This window comes from Talaromyces rugulosus, chromosome IV (assembly GCF_013368755.1).
Source record: "Talaromyces rugulosus chromosome IV, complete sequence".
In the NCBI taxonomy this organism is placed as follows: domain Eukaryota; kingdom Fungi; phylum Ascomycota; class Eurotiomycetes; order Eurotiales; family Trichocomaceae; genus Talaromyces; species Talaromyces rugulosus.
Genome location: NC_049564.1, coordinates 2,999,106 through 3,019,077, shown reverse-complemented (window position 1 = coordinate 3,019,077; position 19,972 = coordinate 2,999,106). Strand labels below are relative to the sequence as shown.

The following is a 19,972-nucleotide window of genomic DNA, read 5'->3' as shown; positions in this document are numbered from 1 at the left end:
ATGCGGAAGGAGCGACGCACGCCAAGGCCCGAGAGGCCCGAGAGGCCCGAGACCCGACCGCCGAGCCAGTCGCAACTGCCTCGCATGCGCGGGGTTTTGTTCTCCACACGTTTTGAGCTTCACTTCAAAGAATTAGTCCGACTTTAGGCTTCGTTATTATTACTTCATGATTCGATGCTTCCTTGGTCACCGTTACATGTACGCTGCTTAGACAGCGTTACGCCATGCGCCCGGTGGCGCTGCCTCTATATAAGCCGGCCTGCCTATCCAAGCCATGCGTCCTACCAGTGATGCACATATTCTCCTAGTCTGTATATACCATATAAAATTTGCTTCACTTCGTCCCCCAAACCAGTGACCATGCTGGCCATCATCGCCGGCCTCATCGCCCTCTACTTTCTCCTGGTGCGCCCCGTCTACAACTACTTTCGCCATGCCGCCAACGCGCGCCGTCTGCACTGCGAGACGCCGCACACCAAGGTCAACAAACTACCGCTCGGTATCGACCATATTCGCCGTCTGAATGCGGCCGACAAGCGCGACATGATCTGCGATGAGTTCATGATCATCTACAAAGAAGAGGGCAGGTCCTCGTTCCAACACTGGATCGGCGGCAAGCGCCAGATCTTCACTGCCGAGCCCAGGAATGTGCAGGCCATCCTAGCCACGCAGTTCAACGACTTTGAGATCCCCAAGAACAGGCAGGGCAGTTTCTGGCCGATGCTGGGACAGGGTATCTTTACTGCCAATGGGCCGGTGTGGTGAGTCTCCTATCCAAGTACCCTATTTATCTGAGTATATCTGACTCTCTACAGGTCTCACTCGCGAGCCATGTTGCGCCCCCAGTTCACGCGCCAGCAGGTGGCTGATCTCGAGCTCGAGGAAACTCATGTCCAGCAGCTGCTGATGCACGTCAAGCCCGACACAGCGTCTGGCTGGACCGGCGCCATCAACATGGGCCCTCTGTTCTTCAGACTGACCATCGACTCGGCCACCGAGTTCCTCTTTGGTCAGTCTGTCGAGTCGCAGCTGCAGGCCCTGCCCGGCGGCATGTCGGGCGACCCCAACGCGTACAACTGGCGAAACCTGGCGCACCATTTCGACAACGGCACCAAGCACCTGGGCTCACGAGGTCGGCTCTCCCACATGTACCGACTGCACAACCCGCGCGAGTTCCAGGAGGACTGCCGTGAAGTGCACGCCTTTGCTGATCACTTTGTGAAGCAAGCCCTGGAACGTGCAGACGCTGAAGAAAAAGCCGAAGCCGCCGGCGAGAAGACGCGGTACGTGTTCCTGCACGAGCTCATCAAGGAGACCAAAGACCCGATCGAGCTCCGCTGCCAGTTGCTGCACATCCTGTTGGCTGGCCGTGATACCACGGCTGGTCTGCTCGGATGGACTTTCTTCCTGCTCGCGCGCCATCCGCAGGTGTACAGTAAGCTGAGGACGGTTCTGGTCGAGGCATTTGGCGAATACGACTCTCCGCGTGACATGACGTTTGAGCGGCTCAAGGGCTGCGCCTACCTGCAGCACGTACTGCAGGAGTCGCTCCGTCTATACCCATCAGTGCCGTTGAACTCACGCATGGCCGTCAAGGACACCACTCTGCCGCTGGGCGGCGGGCCCAACGGGACAAGTCCTATATACGTGCGCAAGGGCGAAGAGGTCAACTACTCCGTGTACGTCATGCAACGTCGCAAGGATATCTGGGGCGCCGACGCCGACGAGTTCAATCCGGAGCGGTGGGTTTCACGCCGCACTGGCTGGGAGTATCTGCCGTTCAACGGCGGGCCTCGCATCTGTCTAGGCCAGCAATTTGCGTTGACCGAAGCGGGCTACGTGACGGTCCGACTGGTGCAGTTGTTTGATGAGATTACGGCAATCAATCCGACTGAGCTAGATAAGCATCAGTACAGCGTCACGAGCGCGCCCAAGAGCGTGCTTGTCAACCTGCACAGTTCTAAATAGTACAGTTGTATAGTTGCATACGTGGCGTTGGTCTTTTGTCTTTTCTTACTTGTCCCTCTACTTAGTCTGTAGTATATCAATCTCAAATCATGGTATCATCAATGTTGCATATAAGTAACAACTGGGTAATGTAGCCCGTTTAGGTAAACACAAATAACTAACGCTTAGACATATGAAAGATTTAATATAAAATAAAAAGAATTAAAAAGAATCACCAGTTGAGGACCTTCTCTGGGAAATACTCATCAATGAGCTCCTCATAGTATGGCCGCAACTCCTCAACCTTGGGCAGGTCGTCGCTCTTGCTGTACAGGTCATAGGGGTTAAAGGCCTTGACGGCCTTGAGCATCTCGTGGTCCTTGTCGTTCATCAACTCGTGGTAGGCGCCGGCGTTGTGCCAGGGGTAAAACGAGTGATAGCGGATCATGGCGAGGGCCTCGTCGGGCAGAGTCGACTGCTCCTTGACGACGTAGTACAAGTACTCGTCGTGGCCCCAGCTAATCATGACATTTTCAAGGCCAATGCCCGGCTCGTAGATGCCAAACTTGCTATCAAACACCTCATGGCCAAAGTCCGGGTTGGTCTTGAAGCTGTCGCGGCCGTAGATGATGCGCTCGTCAAAGGCACAACCAACAGGGAAAGTATCCCCGACAACATCCCACTGACCCTGCGCATCAAAGAAGAAAAGCAGCTTGCCCAGATCGTGGATCAGGCCTGTCAGCTGCATCCAGCGCGGCTTGCCGTCGCGCCGGATCGCCTCGGCGGACTGCAGCAGATGCTCGATCTGGCTGAGCGAGGTGTCAGGGTCAGACTCATCGATGAGCGTGTTGAGCTTCTCCATAGCCTGCCAGACAGTCATGCGAGCGCGCGTCTTGGCACGGAACTGATTGCGCGCTTTGAGGTTGTACGCGACTGTCTGCTTGGTGTGCTGCTCGGCGTAAAAGTTCTTGACGCGGTCGCAGGCATTCTCATACTGGCGGAACTGCGTCTTGTCCTTGCTCTGGTCGAACTCGGAGGCCTCGTACAGGCCCTTTTCGGCATCGGCTGCTGCCTTTTGGTCCTTGATTTGTGACTTGAGCACGTTGACCGTGTCGATGTCGTCGGACACTGCTTCGAGCGCTTGGCCATCGCGCTTGGTGTTGAAGGCTCCCTCGGGGGGAGGAGCGACTGCTACTGGGGCCATCTTGTGTGATTTTCAATGGAGTAAGTTTTAAAGGATGACTTGATCTCAGTGAGTTGAATGATCTCCGGTCCAGACAGGGGCAGATATCATTTTTATATACAGCCCCAGGAAAACTCGACATATACGGAACTCAGATTCCAGTGTCATACCGCCCCGCATCGGCATGTGTCCCCACGTCATGATCGCTTTTTTTTTTTCACTTTCTTGTTCTCTTGTCATGAGGCTTCGAGAAAGAGACAAAACGTCGTTCTGTGGCGATGATGAAAATGGTTTCCGAGTGGCCAATCAGAGTGCGCACAAGCGACCCACTCAGGGTTATGGTTAGAAACAACCAACTGGCTGTGTTTATTGTGAATACTTCTATTTCCGACTTTTTTTTTGTAAACAAGTGTTTCGTAAGTGACGATGTTCTAGATGATGTAGACTGGTTTCCGCAGTCAAATGATTGGCAATATTCGCGCGCTCATTAGCTAATAACTTAGTTGGCAGCGCACGGCTATTGCAGTTGCCGCGTATTTACTACAACCAGTCTATTACTACATACTATAGTTAAATATATGCCCTATTACATATAGTATACAGGGACGCGTGGGGGTCTGCGGGGCACTTCCCGATATCCAGTGGTGGTGCTGCGGGGGACCATAACAGAGCCAGACACCACAGCGCAAATTGCTTTCTCTCCTCTGCACCATCCTCTCCTGTATCTTTACTGCATACACCAGTTGACATTATTACGAGACTAAAATGGCCGCCCTCGCAGACAAGCGCTTCAAGCTCAACACCGGCGCGGAGATTCCCGCCCTCGGATTGGGTATGTCTTATATACTCCAGACTCGTGGTTACGAACTAACCCAGCATAGGAACATGGCAATCCTCTTCCGAGGAGACCCAAAAGGCCGTATACCATGCCATCGAGGTCGGATACCGCCACATTGACACTGCCCTGGCCTACCAGAACGAGGAGGACGTCGGCAAGGGCATCAAGGCCGCCATCGACGCCGGCCTCGTCAAGCGCGAGGACCTCTTTGTCACCACCAAGCTGTGGAACATCTATGCCAACCGCGTTGAAGAAGGTCTTGATACCAGTCTCAAGTCGTTGGGATTGGACTATGTCGATTTGTACCTGGTGCATTGGCCGGTGCGCATGAACGACAAGGGTATATCTTATCCATCGCATCTTTATTTTTATACATGAGAGAAACTGACAAGTTTAAAAAGGAAACCACCCCCTCTTCCCCAAATTCCCCGATGGCACTCGCGACATGATCAAATCGCACAACCACGTCGACACCTGGAAGGCCATGGAAAAGCTGCCAGCCACGGGCAAGGTCAAGGCCGTTGGCGTGTCCAACTACAGTGTCCCATACCTGGAAAAGCTGCTGTCAGAGGCCACCATCGTGCCCGCCGTCAACCAAATCGAGAACCACCCGCAGCTACCCCAGCAGGAAATTGTTGACTTCAGCCAGTCAAAGGGTATTCTCGTCACAGCCTACAGCCCTCTGGGCTCGACGGGCAGCCCATTGCTGAGCGCTGAGCCCATTGTGGCTATCTCCAAGAAGCGCAATGTCACCCCTGCGGCTGTCTTGTTGAGCTGGCACTGTACGTATCTTTATTTCTTTATTTTAAAGCAGAAGAAGAAGAAAAACACAAACTAATAAATCAAACAGTCGCCCGCGGCTCCGCCGTCCTCGCCAAATCCATCAACCCAGACCGCATCACCGCCAACCGCAACAGCCTGGTTGAGCTCGATGCCGAAGACGTGGCCTTGATCAAGAGCTTCTCTGATGACCTCAAGGCCAAGGGCCAGACCAAACGATATGTCGCCCCGCCGTTTGGCATTGATATGGGATTCCCGGACCAGTGGTAAAAATAGAGCTGGATTGATGTACATAAAACACTAGAGTATATATATGTCAGTTACCATCTATAAATAACTATGTATTACTACCAAATTGCACAAACACGTCTTCGTATTATTTAATACGTGTATAACTTGGTATGTGATGTATGATGCACTATGTATGATGTAAACGCCGACATATTGCCTAATTGGGAAAGAGAATCCAGCAGACCCGATGCATCTAGTCTACTGGAATAGTATTTCCGAACCAGCATCTCGCATTACTTTGCAAAAAAGTGTACACGTATTTGTTTTATGCATACCGCGTAAAATATACCTTCCAATAAGACACCCGATCCACAGACGTTATTACTGCAAGTGTAGAAATCAGTCGGACTTCACCTCCGGCTCACCTTCCTTGGCCTTCTTCTTCTTCGCAGCCAACTCAACCGCATCCGTAAATCCATCTCCACGCGCCCACGCTAGAGCCTTGCGGAAACCCGGTCCCTGGACTGACTGTGGCGACGACTCGAGCACTACGCCAAGCAATGCCCACGACAGCACAATCAGGCCCAGCTGGCCACCTGTCCATTCCCGCCAGAGCCGGCGCTTGACGCCCGTCGCCCATGCCGAGTAGACGGCCGCTCGGAAAATGTACGTGAACAGGCCGCGCCCCTGGTTGACAAAGGCAAGGGGGAGTCCACCGATGGCCCCGCTGAGGAAGAATCGCTTCGTGGGAAGAGTCGAGCGGGGTAGTAGGCTGTTGAGCAAACAGATGCTACCCCACAGGGAGCCAATTGATGTTGATGCAATGGCTGTTAGACTCAGGATTCGTTGGGATGCCAGGCTAGTAGCCGTCACGGGGTTGGCCAGGAACTTCTTGTAGCCGGGTGCCGACAAGGCGACGATGGCCAAAGTCGTGGCTCGGACCAGGGGTGGCACCGAGTTCAAGATGTGGTGCAAGAAAGCCGTACCGCAGCTTGGGCTAGCGGGGTGAAGCAGTGCACATGAGAGTGAAGCAATACCCGGGTGTGCTGGCGATGTTATCGGCGAGATCGACTGCAGCTGCGTCGGAAGAGTGTAGGGATTGTTGGGGTGAAGAATCGGAGAAATAAACGCCCTGCACTAGTCAACATATAGCTCTCTAAACAGTACAAATCATACATACGGCCATTTTAGATCAGCAATTGACCCAAGAGAGTCGACGATTCCATGCTTGTCCGGCCACTGCAGTTGTTCTGGGAACCCGTCTGGCGCCCCTGCAATATAGCTCGGCGAGAATCTCAAAATGAAATTACCAAACCACTAAACCATGTCAGCTTCTCTTCTGTTTCTATATATTGAAAAAAAAAAGAGAGAGACTTACCCCCGGAATTGTTTCTCGGTCAAACACAAACGCATGGAATAGCTGTGCAAACGAGACTGGCATGAGCAGCCAGCTGCCAAACCACCACGGCTTCTTTTCCAAGTAACCCTTCTCATTCAAGGCATTATACAAAAACTCCAAACTCTTCGTCGCCGTATAGATTGCAACTGTGGTGTGCACACGGCCCGCGGGACCAACCCCCAAGGCGAACCCAGCCAAACTGGCCCCAACGACAGGCGCATATCGCGAAGTCAGCGCTTTCGAAATGCGAGGATTACGGTCCCGAAACGGTTTCGCGTCATCGGTTCGCAGATTCGCGCGCAATCGGACGAAGAAACGGTATAGCACTCGGTGGACTAGCAGAAGAAGAGAAACGGACAATGCGAGTCTGAAGTTTGGCGATTTGATCAAAGCGGTGCGAGTTTTCTCTCTTAAAAAAAGCCGTCAATTTATAATCCAAAAAAAAGGAGAAGAATAGTTAAAACTCACTTGGAACCCTCCTTTTTGATCTTCGCACTAACCAGCTCTGCCAACGAGAGCCCGCCACTCAGCGCGAGAAACACCCGCAGCGAGGCACGCACGGCTGCCACATTGTACTTGTTCTTGGTGTGGATAATTGCTTCATACCTGGACGGTGCTGGCAGATGGCGTTCCGCCAAGGCTGACCGCCGGAGAACACGCTCGTGCAGGATTCTGTATTCTTTAGCACTCAGAGACACGCGCAGCGCATTCTTGATGACGGGGTGCACCGCTGCTGCTGCCACCGCATCAGGGTCCCCGGGTTTTGGTTGAGTCGACATAGTAATCGCTAGCTCAAGTTAAGCTAGCGAGCCATAAATGATAATGCACGACAGCAGCACATGAGCCAGCTATTGTTCTTGTGATGCCGAAGAAGCAGTTTGGCAGGAGGCAGATAGATGGGGTTGCTGGTGGCCCGTGCCCTTTAACCTCGGCTCTTGGTCCCGCGTCCCCTGTGCAACGATGATTGGCCCGCCTTGTACTTCTAATTAATTGTGTTGATACCATGTAACAAAATATGCTGTACTATGAATTAGCTATTGCAGTAGGATATACATTACAGCTCGTACAGGAACAATCTAATTATCCTCATTATCGTATCCATGCACGTACATCCTAATATGTCACGTACAACCACTCGCGATAAAAGCACAGCAAGCCCCTGGCAAAACAACACATAAACAAAACGCCAGAGAAAAAGACAGACAGAAAAAAAGAAATTCCAACGCCATCCATGCCACTATCCGAATAATATAAACATCTACCAGAAACTGCACCATCCAATCCAGTGTTGGCAGATATTCTCCACACTGGTTGCTTGAGCGAGAAGCTTGTCTACCTGATCGCTCACATTCAATTCGTGGTTTGCCTTAAAGTCTCGCCCAGTCAGCTTCTCCTTGACTCGAGCGAGAACCTGGACAGCCTTTGCGTTCTGCGCTTCACGGGCCTCGTTTGGTATTCCTTGAGGTGCGTCAAGGATGCCGCCCTCCAGGATTGACGGTCGACGAGGACGCGTGAAATTACTGGGCTGGATGCCATGCTCCAGATTCGCGTCGTCGATGATAGATTGGCGGCGGTCAGCCGTGGGGAAAGACGGTGTTGCTGGGGACTCGCGAGACCCAAGGCGCCAATTGATCAGGGGATCGTGAATGAACTAGACACAGAATAAGTTAGATAAAATATACAGGTTTAAAAATCGGAAAATGGTACTTACAGCTTCGAGAACTGCCATCAGCGAATCCTTGTTTTCGCGGATCACGCGCATGACAGCTTCACAGGTGATACGGTAACTTCCCTCAATATTGCTGACTTCCATAGCAAACGTCAACATACGAGTCAACCGGAACGGAACCCGTTCGGGGTACTTCTCGCGATGCATCGCGATTTCGAAACAGTCTCCAAAGTCGATATGTACGACTATACCGGTGATACGATCAAGAAGCAAGTTCGATGGATGCCTATCACCAAGACCAAGGATGTAGCCGACCATGGACATCACTCCAAGTGACCGCGTGTAATTAGTTCGGCGCTCTAGCCAAGACTCAGAACTCTTGCTCTTCAGCCAAAGAACACGGTAGAGGTCCTTGCCGGTTGTGTTATCCATTGCGTAGCCAAACACTTCGACCTTTTGCATCAAGGTTAAGTTGTCGTAGTCCGGTGCCATTTGAAGCATGATGCGATGCTCGATATTCAACAAAATGCGCCGGCTCTCACGGTATTCCTTGATGAGTGCGTGCAATGTATCACTATTCGAGACCCATCCTAGTACACCAGAGTTCTGAGACAACGGAATCGCTGCGAATCGCTGCACAGTCAAATGCCGCTTGAAGCTCTCACTATCGTTGTCCAGCAGCGTATTCACAAGGCCAAACAACTGCATCACACGTTCGTCTTGTCGGATGTCTTCGTGTCCCTTAAGCACGTACATGTATGAATTTCCGTCACTTCCCTTGAGTGACATCCTTCGAGGACGCTTCTTTGTCTGGAAAACATGCAGTACAGGATCGAAGCTTGCGATCTTGACCACTGGCCGTCCAGGATGGTATGTTCCTGGTACAGCCAAATCCAGGTTGACAGCATCCTTCAACTTTGGTGACACGTACTTCAAGTCAAGGGTAGAAAGTTGAGGCAATTGACGTGCAATCTTGCGGAACACCGTATAGTACAGATCCCAAGCCTGGTTCAAATCACCAAGCTCTTCGGTATCACGGTACAAAAGGCAATACTGTTTAGCTTCAGCCAAATCGCGACCGAAAGCTTGAGTAAACGAGACTTCTCTTAGAGTCTCGGCTCCCTTGTCTAGAAGTTCATGAAGAGGTGCTAGCGTAGTGAACATTCCTTCCACGTTATGATCTCCAAAGTATAAACGCGAGGCTTCCTCCAGCCCTTCATGCCAAAGTTCGTGCCACAATACCGCCACGCGAATGAGCTCGTTGCTGACAATATCGGCTTGATCTACCAGTTTAAGACTGTGATCCTTCATATTTGTCATGATATCGCGGGCTGACTGAGACCGTCGTGCAACATTTGATTTCATGGCAACTGTCAGGGGATAGACCAATGCTTGCGGGTGGGCTTTCCCAACCTCCGCAAGAAGGCGATGCACTGTAGTGCGCACTCGGAAATTCGGCTGGTTGATACGTGCAATCAATTGAGGTGTAACCGATAACCAGGTATCAATGTTAACAGAAGAGAAGCCTTCCGTGACGGCAGTGTTGACATCTTGGTCGCCTCCGTGAGTGAACCACAATGTAAGCAATCTCAGAGTGTCTTGGAGAGAAGAAGTATGAGATAGTGAAATCGACCGGAAAAAGCCACGGATGGCTGGAATGACATGTTCGTTGATAATATGCCCTGGAATCATAGAGCCATCTCGGCTCTGTTGATTGGTCAGTGTTGTGACGACCTCAAAGTTAGCAAAAGCCCATGCATGCCAGGCTTTATATGAATCCCGGTTATATTGAGTGGCAGCCGAGTATGCGTTTAGCACCTCACGCACATGCTCGGGTTTCCAATCTCCTCGCTGAAGAGCCGTTTGCCACTCGCCCTGTTTGAGGTAGCTCTTCGCTAGTAGTTTCTTCAACTTCGTGGCGTCTCCAATTCGTGACCGCAGTTGATGGACATCGGGGTTTTTAGATTCGAGAATGTCGTTTACGCCGTTTGTTCCGTTGTGATCGGCATGGTTTGTCAAGACGGCATTATATCTCGTGAAATCTTCTGTCAAGGTGGCAGTAAATTCTTTCAGAGACTCCAGAGCTTCAACTTGATGTCCTTGAGCCCAGGTAAACTTGAAACGAGCATATTTGACTTCTGGCGGTGCAATGATCTCAACGCCGTTGGGACCTTGAACCTCGCTTTCCAAAGATGCAAGGGTACGTTCAACGATACCCATCCGATTCGACTTACGACAAAGGTTGGAAAACTTGATCAACATGTCCAAGTTCTCCTGGGGGGAAGTAACAAGTTGTCGCACTTTAAGCATCCTCAACCAGACTTCGACATTCTGCTGGCAACCAAGAAGCCTCTTGTCCCACGTCTCGCGCATCGCCTGCTGCTTCTCCGGATCACCAACGTTCTGTTTGAACGTGATAATTTCCTCGAGTTCAGCGAGCATTTGTACGCGAACCACAACATCATAAGCCCGGTTATAAGATTCTCCAAGAAGAGCAGAGAGTTCCGTATCCAATCCGTTGCGTACCTTTTCGATGTACACTGACGCCTCTTCGAATTGGTTTCGGTGAAGGGCCAAGATAGCCCCAAAGAAGGATCGGTCTGGTGTTTGTTCTTTCATCACACCAATGTAAGAGTCCATCAGCTCCCATTGGCCACGGCCCCAGGCGGCGGCTGCTGCTAAAGGCGCAATGGCTCGCCTGTGTTCCGCAGAAGCCTGATTCCACTTCTCTTGAGCCAAATCAGACAATACTTTCCACTCTCCGAGAGCATGCAAACAGCGCATCTTGCCCATTGTAATACCAAAAGAGTCTGGGTCCTGGGCTTCGCGCCGCTTGTAAGCTGCAAGCGCTTCTTCCCATCGCTGAAGCTTCTCAAACCAGGTCTCTTTTAATTCAACGTCACGATAAGCTTGAGCCTTGCGCAAGATACCGATAGCAGCATCAGACTGTTGCAGTTGATTGTTGATTGTGATCAACGCTTCGACTGCACCTGAATTTTGGTCTTGTTCAAACTCGAGTTCCTTGTAGTGCAGAGCTTTAGCAAATGCATGACACTTGCCTGCATATCGACCCAACGTTCGGATATCAATTGGTAGGGCCTTGTCATCGTGCTCCATGTATTCTGCAAGGTTCAAAAGTATCTGCAAGATCTCGGGAGGGATGTTTGGAGAAGTGAGAGCTTTCTCAATTGAACGCACAAGCTCCTCCTGGTACTGGTCATATAATTCAGTCCAACACGAGACAAAGGCAGCGTTGAACAAGTCTTTCGACAATGGCTGGTAGATACCCGCCAAGCTAGCGCAGGCCCTCAGGGCTGGAGAAGGTGATTCTTTCAAAAGCTCAACACTAAAACGCCTCATCCATTCTTGCCAGTCTTCCCGAGTTGATTTTTGAGATGCGTCCCATGCATTTTTCAAGTGCTGCTGGTTAACCTGCATCTTTTTTTGGCCAATTTCCGTATAACTTGTATCGTCGGGAAGTATGCGGTAATTCTCTTCGGGATTCAAGTCTTGTGGTAGTGATTCTCCCTTTTGTAGTTTTGTCACAAGAGTTTGAAAGGTTGGGTGGCTGATTTGCTGCTGTTTCAAAACCTGTAATACATCGTCAGCCAAGTCAATTTACACAGCACAAGAGATATGAGTACTCACCTTGCTCACAAGTTGGATGTAATGAGTGAAATCTTGCCCTAGTTGAAATATAAGAGCACAGATGCAATCCAAAGCAGCTTGTCGCAGCACTTTGTCGTTGCCAGCGACAACTCGAGACAGAGAATGAACCATGAGAGATGAAAAGTCGGAAACGTTGACTTGGCGAGACAGCTTTCCCAGAGTTTCTATAGCGGATTTACGAATACTCGATGGGTTCTGTGGTTTTTCAAAAAGCCGTACAATCGAAGGCACAATCAAGTGCATGTATTCCTCTCCACTTGAACCAAAAATAAGGAAAGTGTGAAGAATCCTCTCTGATGGTTGTCGTCGGGATGAAGTGTCAGTTTCTAGAGTGCCTAGCATTAGCGGAATCAGTCCGGCCAGGTACTTTTTGAATTCTCCCTCGAGAGCCTTGGCAATCGCCTCGATCAATGATAAGATAGTGGCCTGTACTTGATGATTGACTTCCCAGTACTCGCGAATCGTGTCGATGACCTCGGGGAGGAACGCACGGACATGCTGGCGCACGATATTCACAAGAATGGCAAGTTGGTTAAAGTAGGACTCTAGTCTGCTAACAGGCGAGCTTTTAATCACCGACAGAAAAGCGGGAATGATTTGACCGAGAAAGGACACGCATTTTAACCCCAAGGTCTTGAAAATAGTGACAATGGCATCAATGACAGCAGAGTGGTATTGTGCCAAGGAGTTTTCTCGCAGAATGTTCTGCAAAAGCGTGTTGATAACCACCGTAGGATAATATTCCTCGCTTGACGGAGTCAGGCCTTGCATGATAAGCGCGACGTCGGAAACCGGCTGCACCTCGTTGATATAGTGAACATCGGGCGAGGTTTCACTGATTTGCTACATGCTGTTAGCGAAAATTTATTCATAAAACCAGAGGAATACATACCTGGTATTTGTATGGATCCAAAGCTCCAAGGATACCTAGCAGCTTGATGGTCTCTTTGCGCAATGACCCAGTTTGCTCTGTCTTGATTATGGTGATCAAGACCGCTAGTAAATGGGGATACTCTATATAAGGCTCGATAACATAGCCTGAATTGCTTGCAAGTTGGCCAAGGGTGCGTAGGGCCGACTCTCTCTTGGCATGTGAAGACAAATCCTGTAACGAATCAAGGATTATAGGCATAAGCTGTGGCAAATATTGTTTCATCTCAGTGCCGCCAACGTTAGCAAGTTCTCCGATTGCTTTCAAAGTCGTAGCCGCAACGCTGGCATTGGGATCGGTGGTTTTCGGTAATAAAGAGGTAACCATTGGGTCAACATATGACCTGATAAGCTTGGTTGCATTAGCAACAAACAGGCTAATGAGCTGTGCACTTTCTTCTTTCTGACGAGCAGTGCTAGCAAACCCAAGGCCGGTCAAAAGATTGACTAATAGTTTCCGCAAAGGAGGGAAGACATATGCTGGGTTCACACTAGAAAGACGTCCAATAATACTGATCGAGGCTTCACGAACCGGGAATACCTCGTCGTTGACAGCTAGGAATAGACACCTGATATTCTCCGGTTTTGCCAAATGGCGATCAAATTTGCGGTCTAGCGACCATAGAACGGTACGCCGAATCTCGGCGTCTGGATCACCAACTCCCACCGTGAGCAACTTGTCAATCACCTCGCTGACAACCTGTATGGAGTGGCTGCTGGTTTGGTTGATGATGGGATCGTGCACAAAAAGCTGACAGCAGGTTAACGCCGAAGCCTTTCGAATTTCCGGGTTGTCGCTTTCAACGTATCTAATGGCAACATCTCGAACGAACTCGTTCAATATATGACCGGAGAAATCAAAACTGCCGAGAGTGTGTAGAGCTAAAGCTACTTCGGTATCTGAATGGAGCTCTTGAGGAGTAAAATCTTTGGCAAACGAGGGCAGCGGTGGCAATCTATTTTCTGGGCATCCCAGAGGGCGGAAAGGGGTACCGCATAAAATGATGCTAAGCATGTCGAGCAATTTCTCTTGTATGGTTGCTTTAATAGGCGGGATGTAGTGTGCCATGTCGACCAAGGCCTGTGTCAAGGATTCGCTCAAGCCGCAAGCAAATATTGGGTCTAAAAGAGCTTCCATATACTTGCTCAACGTCTGCCCAACTGCCAGTGACAACATACTAATACACTCAAACATAGGCCCTTCCTTGACGCCCGCGCGATTTCTCCTAATCTCACAGTCAGTTTTTATCCCGAAGGTTCATGATAGCATTCTATAACTTACGCTTTAATAGCAAGGCCCTCACGAATGTGAACAATGATGGTGTCGAGGTATTGTCCAATGTCAACTCCCACTGCATTGGCGATTTTCCCAATAGCAATGAAGGCTGAATCGCGCTCCTTTTCCCTCTTGAGTTGCGCTTGGAGATAGATCATGAATCTGTGCAAGTAATTGTTTGTAAAGTCCATGGGTGCATAAGAAGCAAGAATTGGAATGGTGAAGACGACCTGGGTGCGAATCTTTGCATCTCGGTGATCTTTCAGGCGAAGCACAATTTCACAGGTATTTCTATAGTGTTCGTTCATAAACATGGCTCCTTTGAGGAGGAGCTCTGTCAAGATCAAAAGCGAACCATGGATGGAATCCACGTTGCTAGATTTGAGGCCCTGTAGTGATTCTTCGTAGATGCGGGAGAACCATTGCTGTTTGACACTGGTATCTCGGGAGGCGATTATTTTAAAACACTCGCTAACTGCCTCGGCAGCAGTTTCACGAATCAGGACTTTCGGGTCTCTCAGTGCAACCCAGACGAGTTCGAAAATTTGTGGGACGAATCCATAGAGCAATGTCGGCGAGCCCTTGGCCAATTCCCGTATGATCAAAACAGCGGCGAAACGCCTAGTCTCCTGTCTTTCTGACTGCAGCCACTCGAGGGCAGACTGGATTTCACTTTCGACCAGCTCTGCGGTCAACGCACCACCAGGCTTCGCCAAACGGCCGAGGGATCGAGCGGCATAGATCAGGACGGCAGTGTCATTGCTTCGTAGGGCGCTTCGTAGATAGCTCGCAAAGCGGGTGGTCTTCTGTGCGGCATCGACACCGTCGAAGTCGATCAGTCGGTCGAGGGCGAGCAGTCCGCCGATTTTCTCGCTGCCATCGCTACCTGTAACCACCAACTGCGCAATCCGCTGGCTGATAGTATTGTAGAATTCTGTGAATTTTTCGGGGGCCCAGTCTGCCATGAGATTTGCAGGCGTCAGTGACATGTCGATCGTTTTTGGATGGTCGTAATGGAAGCAAAATGAACATACCGCGCGAGACAGTGAGCACGTTTTCATACAGCTCGTATGAAGCTCTGACCCTAGTCTCATCGTTCTTCGACTTCAGCTCAGTGAAGAGCCTCTGTACAATGTCGGTCACTGGACCTGTCTGCGCCATGCTGGATAGCGCCGCGGCGCACGCATCTGATTCGGGGTGTCACTCGGCTGTCGGCGCGAAGAAGGTGCGGTCGCAGAGTTAAGAACCAGAACTTCTTGCGCTGCTGATAAGAAAGGGGGAGAGTGCACTGTAGAGGGCACTTTGGTCGTGGTGCGGAGGTGGGTTGTTGGCCCTTAATTATTATCGCGGCGGACGTTCGGTCGAGCTCAGCCTGCCGGGGGCCGCACGGACCACACCACCAGACTCAAAAGGAAGGCGCGATCTCTGCAGTTGCCCAATTGAGGCTCAACACAAATCAGTTGGTGTAACCGGACCATGTACTCTTTCTCTATGTCGGTCTGTTTACGCGAACCCTGGAGGTCTTTTGGTTTTGGTTTTTCCTGGTGCTGACATGGATTCGTTGGTGCTGGAGACAAGAGACCAGTCTACATATCAATTGATGTAGCTATTTACATGCTGCCAACCATTTTTAAGGTTCCCAAGGGATTGTTTAACTTTATTTCAACGAGTATATCAAATTCAAGTATTAACTTTTATTGATATTTGAATTGTAAAGATTATATATATATATATTAGTATAACCTGCTAGCTTGTATGAAATTAACAGCTACGAAGTGCTGAAATCTCAATTGATGCAATGAAACATGGATTTTAATTAATACATTTTCTAACAGAAACTACAGCCAGAATTCCTTCTTTACAACAAAAATAAACAGAAAGAAAGAAAAGTTCATATTCGGGGAAGCATCTGAAATAGCATAGCCCCCACGAGTGAGTGGTGGATTATTATTATGTGCAGGTGGATCCTGACCGACCTTGGAAGACATCTGGAATCCAAGTTTAGTAAGAACCTACCATCAGAAATGAATTAGTAATCGCACGATAGTAGATTGAGACTGACGCAATAGAAAAATCGGCACGAAGACAGCCTTAACTCCGGTGCTGGAGGGGTATAAAAGAGCGGGGACTGCTCGATGGCGCCACATCAATTGATTGCTTTGGTCCATATTCCCATATCCCCCCTTGCTGCGACGCGTCCTTTTTTTATAATTTTTTTCCCCCATATTTTTCCAACTGATAATAGAAGTTTTAGACCAAATAGACAGAATGGCCAAAGTTTTGCTTACAGGTAAGGATTTCCATATCATTTGAAAAGCATGAAGTAGAAACTGACCGTTTCAAGGTGGAAGCGGCTTTATCGCTGCCCATGTGTTGGACATCTTGCTGGACCATGGGTGAGTTCAAAACATCAGCTGTTTTACACGCAAAGTCACTAATGCCTCCCAGGTTCAACGTCGTAACCACGGTTCGCTCCCAGACCAAGGGAGACTGGATCCTGAAAGCACACCCAGGGCTTTCACAGGAGAAGCTATCCTATGCCGTGGTGGAAGATATTGCCAAGGAAGGCGCTTTTGACGAGGTATACATCTCTCTCTCTCTCTATCTTTGTTTCTATTGGCAATTGCTGACTGATAAGGTCGTCAAATCGGCACCCTTCGACTATGTGATCCATACCGCCTCGCCATTTCACTTTAAATTCTCCGACCCAGTCAAGGAGATTCTCGACCCTGCCATTAAGGGTACAGAGGGCATTCTCAAGGCAATCAAAGCCAGCGCTCCCACGGTGAAACGGGTGGTCATCACTTCATCTTTCGCTGCTATCGTAAATGCCCCAGTACATAAAAAGCTTTACGATGAGTCAGTTTGGAATCCTGTGACATGGGAGGAGGCTATCAGTGACAAAGCCTTGACTTACAGAGCCAGCAAGGTAAGGGCCTTTTCTGGTGTCTAATTGAAACCAAAGGAAACGGCTAACATGGATAACCAACAGACTTTTGCTGAGAAAGCAGCCTGGGAATTTGTGGAAAAAGAGAAGCCAAACTTCGATCTTGCCACCATCAACCCTCCTTTCGTTTTTGGTCCTGTGATCCACTACCTCAACAGCCTCGACAGTCTGAACACTTCCAACGAACGAATTTACGATCTCGCCACTGGCAAGGCCAAAGACGGCCTGCCCCCGACAGGCACATTCTTGTGGGTTGATGTCCGCGACACTGCGCTTGCCCACGTCAAAGCAATCGAAGTCGCCGAAGCTGGTGGCAACCGCTTTTTCACAACTGCAGGATTCATGTCGAACAAGGCCATTGTGGATGCGATCCGTGAGACTCACCCGGAATATGTGGCTAATTTACCTGAGAATGGCGTGGATGACACTCCGGCCGATATTTACAAGATTGACAACTCCAAGGTTAAGAATGTCCTCGGTATTAAGTTTAGAACTCTGAAGGAGTCTGTCGACGACACTGTCTCTTCATTTGCCACGGTCGGTTCTAAGTAGAAGGGTTATGATGTGCACTATACCTATATAGACTAATCTAATACATACGTTCGTTTCCATAATAATCTATGAATGCTGATCAATTATCTTCTACGGTTGGCTGGGCCTAAAAAAATTCAAAATACATTTGAACTAAGAAACTCTGGATACTTTGTTCGTCTATTAATTGTAAGAAATAAACAGTATATCATTATCCTGCACTAGTGGTCGGTCTCGGCTGCCGTACTACCAAGCTCCCGTTCCGCAGCAAATTCGCAACTTTTCTCTCATCAGCCTCCGTTGCGCAATAGGGAACAGCATCAACCCCCCTGTGAAGCCATGGCAACCCACAGGCTGTCGCCCACGGCGAATTTACTGAGGAATTCTCGTCTTTTTGCCTTACCAACGGCCCTCAATCCTCCCCCGAGGGCAGTCACATCCAAGACAATTGCCGAATCCAGCTCGGCCACAGGTCCACACCCTATCCGAGCAGCAATTGAATCGCCGCCATCGGCTCTCGCAAGAGGAGAATGGGGACTCAAACGGGCTCTTCCCGCAAAGTCTACCACCGAAAGGTCGAGTACGCCGACGATTCGTGTAAACGCGCTGGACACCTTTGAGCAGGTCACCGATTTCGACTCCGCCGGGGATCACACCATGACGCTTCAGAAATTCCAAGAGTTTCATCTACCCATCTCACTGCCTTCGTCTGCACCAAAGAGCACAACCGATTTTGTCAGACGAGCCCATCAGAGCCCCTTTGAGTCTCACCTGGACAATGTTTCCGCAAGCGAGGGATCGGAAGGGTCTCAAGTCTACAAACACGCTGGACCATGGTTGGGTGGACAATCCGAGGTTCAGTTTCAGAGATATCTGGAGCAGCTTCGCAGTCAAAAGCCAAAGTTGCTTTCAAAGCTACGAAAGCAATATAGCGAAAAGGTAGCCATTCAACGCAGGACGGAGGCACAGGACAAAGGCGAATTGGACGACCAACCAATCAAGAAATCGGCGAAAGTCACCAACGAAGAATTCAAGGCATGGTTGAAGACTCTTAGGACAGATAAGAGAAAGGCGGGAGCGGAGATGACTCGTCTTTTGGACTTGCATAGCTTGTCTGCCGATATCCCTGTCACGATGATCGGAAGAAAAGATTATTACGAAGCGACCGCTACCAGGCTATCTTCGGTTCAGTATGCCCATTCCGGTCCTCCGAGAACGCATCCATCAGCAGGTCTCGCATACTCCCGATCTGGTGCGTTGGTTTATAACCATCCCTCTTACGGTCCTCAGCTGCGCGAGCGCCCTGTTGAGGCGAGGTGCTTGGGCTCGAAGAGCAGAAAGCGGAGAACCAGACGACGCGCTGTCCTAGGAGTTGGTGGTATGGTGCTCGAGGACGAAACCGACAATTCCGACGACCACCTCCGAGGTCTCGAATATCTCGACCCAAGCATTCCCGGCGGCGGCAGAGTGTATGTCTCTCCCCGACGAGCATCGATAGCGGCCAACGGCACTGTCAATTTGGAAATTAGCAGGGCTGAGAAGGACGTGCTGGCTCCGTACGATCTGGCCAACTATCTGCCACCAAGGTCTACAAATATCTCCAACGCTGCGCGCACTACTCAGCGTGCTGTGCCCAGGTTGGATGCGTCGCGTCAAGGAACTGTCTCGGACCTTCTCGCTGGACGGCCCAGGATGCAGTGATGCTCTAGGAATATTTTGTGTCTGTAACAATGTACAATAGATGAGCTTAATGTACAGCTATATTTTATTTTTATTTTTATTATTTGTTTCTATATCTAAATACTTTACAAGTTCAAAAATAATCACGTGATAGATTAATATGCCACGTGACTAGGGTAGCGGATGCCAAGCCCACACAAGATTTCCATATGGAAACCAAATTTCCCCAACTCACGAGGAGAACAAAAACCACATAAACCAAATAAACCAAACCGTCAACATGGGTCGCGTCAGAACAAAGGTGAGTAACCAGAAATTATGAGCTGGCTCTTAATTTTCTTATAAAAAATATACTGACACTATTTGCTATTAGACTGTTAAGAAATCGGCCAAGGTCGTCATTGAGCGTTACTACCCCCGGTTGACGCTCGATTTTGAGACCAACAAGCGTCTCTGCGATGAGATTGCCATTATTGCCTCGAAGCGTCTTCGCAACAAGGTCAGTCACCAAAAATATATATCACTGTGTTTAGAGTTCTGTGCTAAATTGCTATTCTTATAGATTGCTGGTTACACCACACACTTGATGAAGCGTATTCAGCGCGGCCCTGTTCGCGGTATCTCCTTCAAACTCCAGGAGGAAGAGCGTGAGCGCAAGGATCAATACGTTCCTGAAATTTCCGCTTTGGATGTTTCTCAGACCGAGTCCGGTCAACTCGAAGTTGATGCCGAGACCAAGGATCTTCTGAAGAGCTTGGGCGTAAGTTATAATGCTTATATGTTTGCCATTTTCTTGCTAATCGGTTTTAGTTCGACTCGCTCAAGGTCAACGTCACCAACGTTGCTCAACAACAGGTCATCGAGCGTCCTCGTCGTTTCCGATAGACGCTTC

General features: G+C 49.6%; 6 protein-coding genes across 6 annotated transcripts; 3 read left to right on the top strand and 3 right to left on the bottom strand.

Annotated features, from left to right (window-relative positions):
• Positions 1–360: 360 nt before the first annotated feature.
• Positions 361–1,968, top strand: TRUGW13939_07845 (uncharacterized protein; the record flags this gene model as incomplete). Its single annotated transcript, XM_035490982.1, has 2 exons — positions 361–761; positions 816–1,968. 2 exons carry the CDS (start codon positions 361–363, stop codon positions 1,966–1,968), a joined length of 1,554 nt encoding a protein of 517 aa, XP_035346875.1.
• A 211-nt stretch (positions 1,969–2,179) lies between these two features.
• Positions 2,180–3,151, bottom strand: TRUGW13939_07844 (uncharacterized protein; the record flags this gene model as incomplete). Its single annotated transcript, XM_035490981.1, has 1 exon — positions 2,180–3,151. The coding sequence occupies one exon, from the start codon at positions 3,149–3,151 to the stop codon at positions 2,180–2,182; it is 972 nt and encodes a 323-aa protein (XP_035346874.1).
• A 744-nt stretch (positions 3,152–3,895) lies between these two features.
• TRUGW13939_07843 (uncharacterized protein) lies at positions 3,896–5,018 on the top strand (the record flags this gene model as incomplete). The annotated part of the gene is made up of 4 exons (XM_035490980.1): positions 3,896–3,962; positions 4,012–4,308; positions 4,370–4,750; positions 4,819–5,018. The coding sequence occupies 4 exons, from the start codon at positions 3,896–3,898 to the stop codon at positions 5,016–5,018; spliced, it is 945 nt and encodes a 314-aa protein (XP_035346873.1).
• Positions 5,019–5,378: 360 nt separating this feature from the next.
• Positions 5,379–7,157, bottom strand: TRUGW13939_07842 (uncharacterized protein; the record flags this gene model as incomplete). Its single annotated transcript, XM_035490979.1, has 4 exons — positions 5,379–6,111; positions 6,160–6,296; positions 6,358–6,787; positions 6,847–7,157. The coding sequence occupies 4 exons, from the start codon at positions 7,155–7,157 to the stop codon at positions 5,379–5,381; spliced, it is 1,611 nt and encodes a 536-aa protein (XP_035346872.1).
• A 479-nt stretch (positions 7,158–7,636) lies between these two features.
• TRUGW13939_07841 (uncharacterized protein) lies at positions 7,637–15,083 on the bottom strand (the record flags this gene model as incomplete). The annotated part of the gene is made up of 6 exons (XM_035490978.1): positions 7,637–8,029; positions 8,090–11,638; positions 11,696–12,559; positions 12,609–13,872; positions 13,929–14,880; positions 14,957–15,083. 6 exons carry the CDS (start codon positions 15,081–15,083, stop codon positions 7,637–7,639), a joined length of 7,149 nt encoding a protein of 2,382 aa, XP_035346871.1.
• A 1,107-nt stretch (positions 15,084–16,190) lies between these two features.
• TRUGW13939_07840 (uncharacterized protein) lies at positions 16,191–19,965 on the top strand (the record flags this gene model as incomplete). The annotated part of the gene is made up of 9 exons (XM_035490977.1): positions 16,191–16,212; positions 16,267–16,318; positions 16,371–16,851; positions 16,915–17,406; positions 17,626–19,097; positions 19,261–19,381; positions 19,454–19,579; positions 19,643–19,840; positions 19,891–19,965. The coding sequence occupies 9 exons, from the start codon at positions 16,191–16,193 to the stop codon at positions 19,963–19,965; spliced, it is 3,039 nt and encodes a 1,012-aa protein (XP_035346870.1).
• Positions 19,966–19,972: the final 7 nt, after the last annotated feature.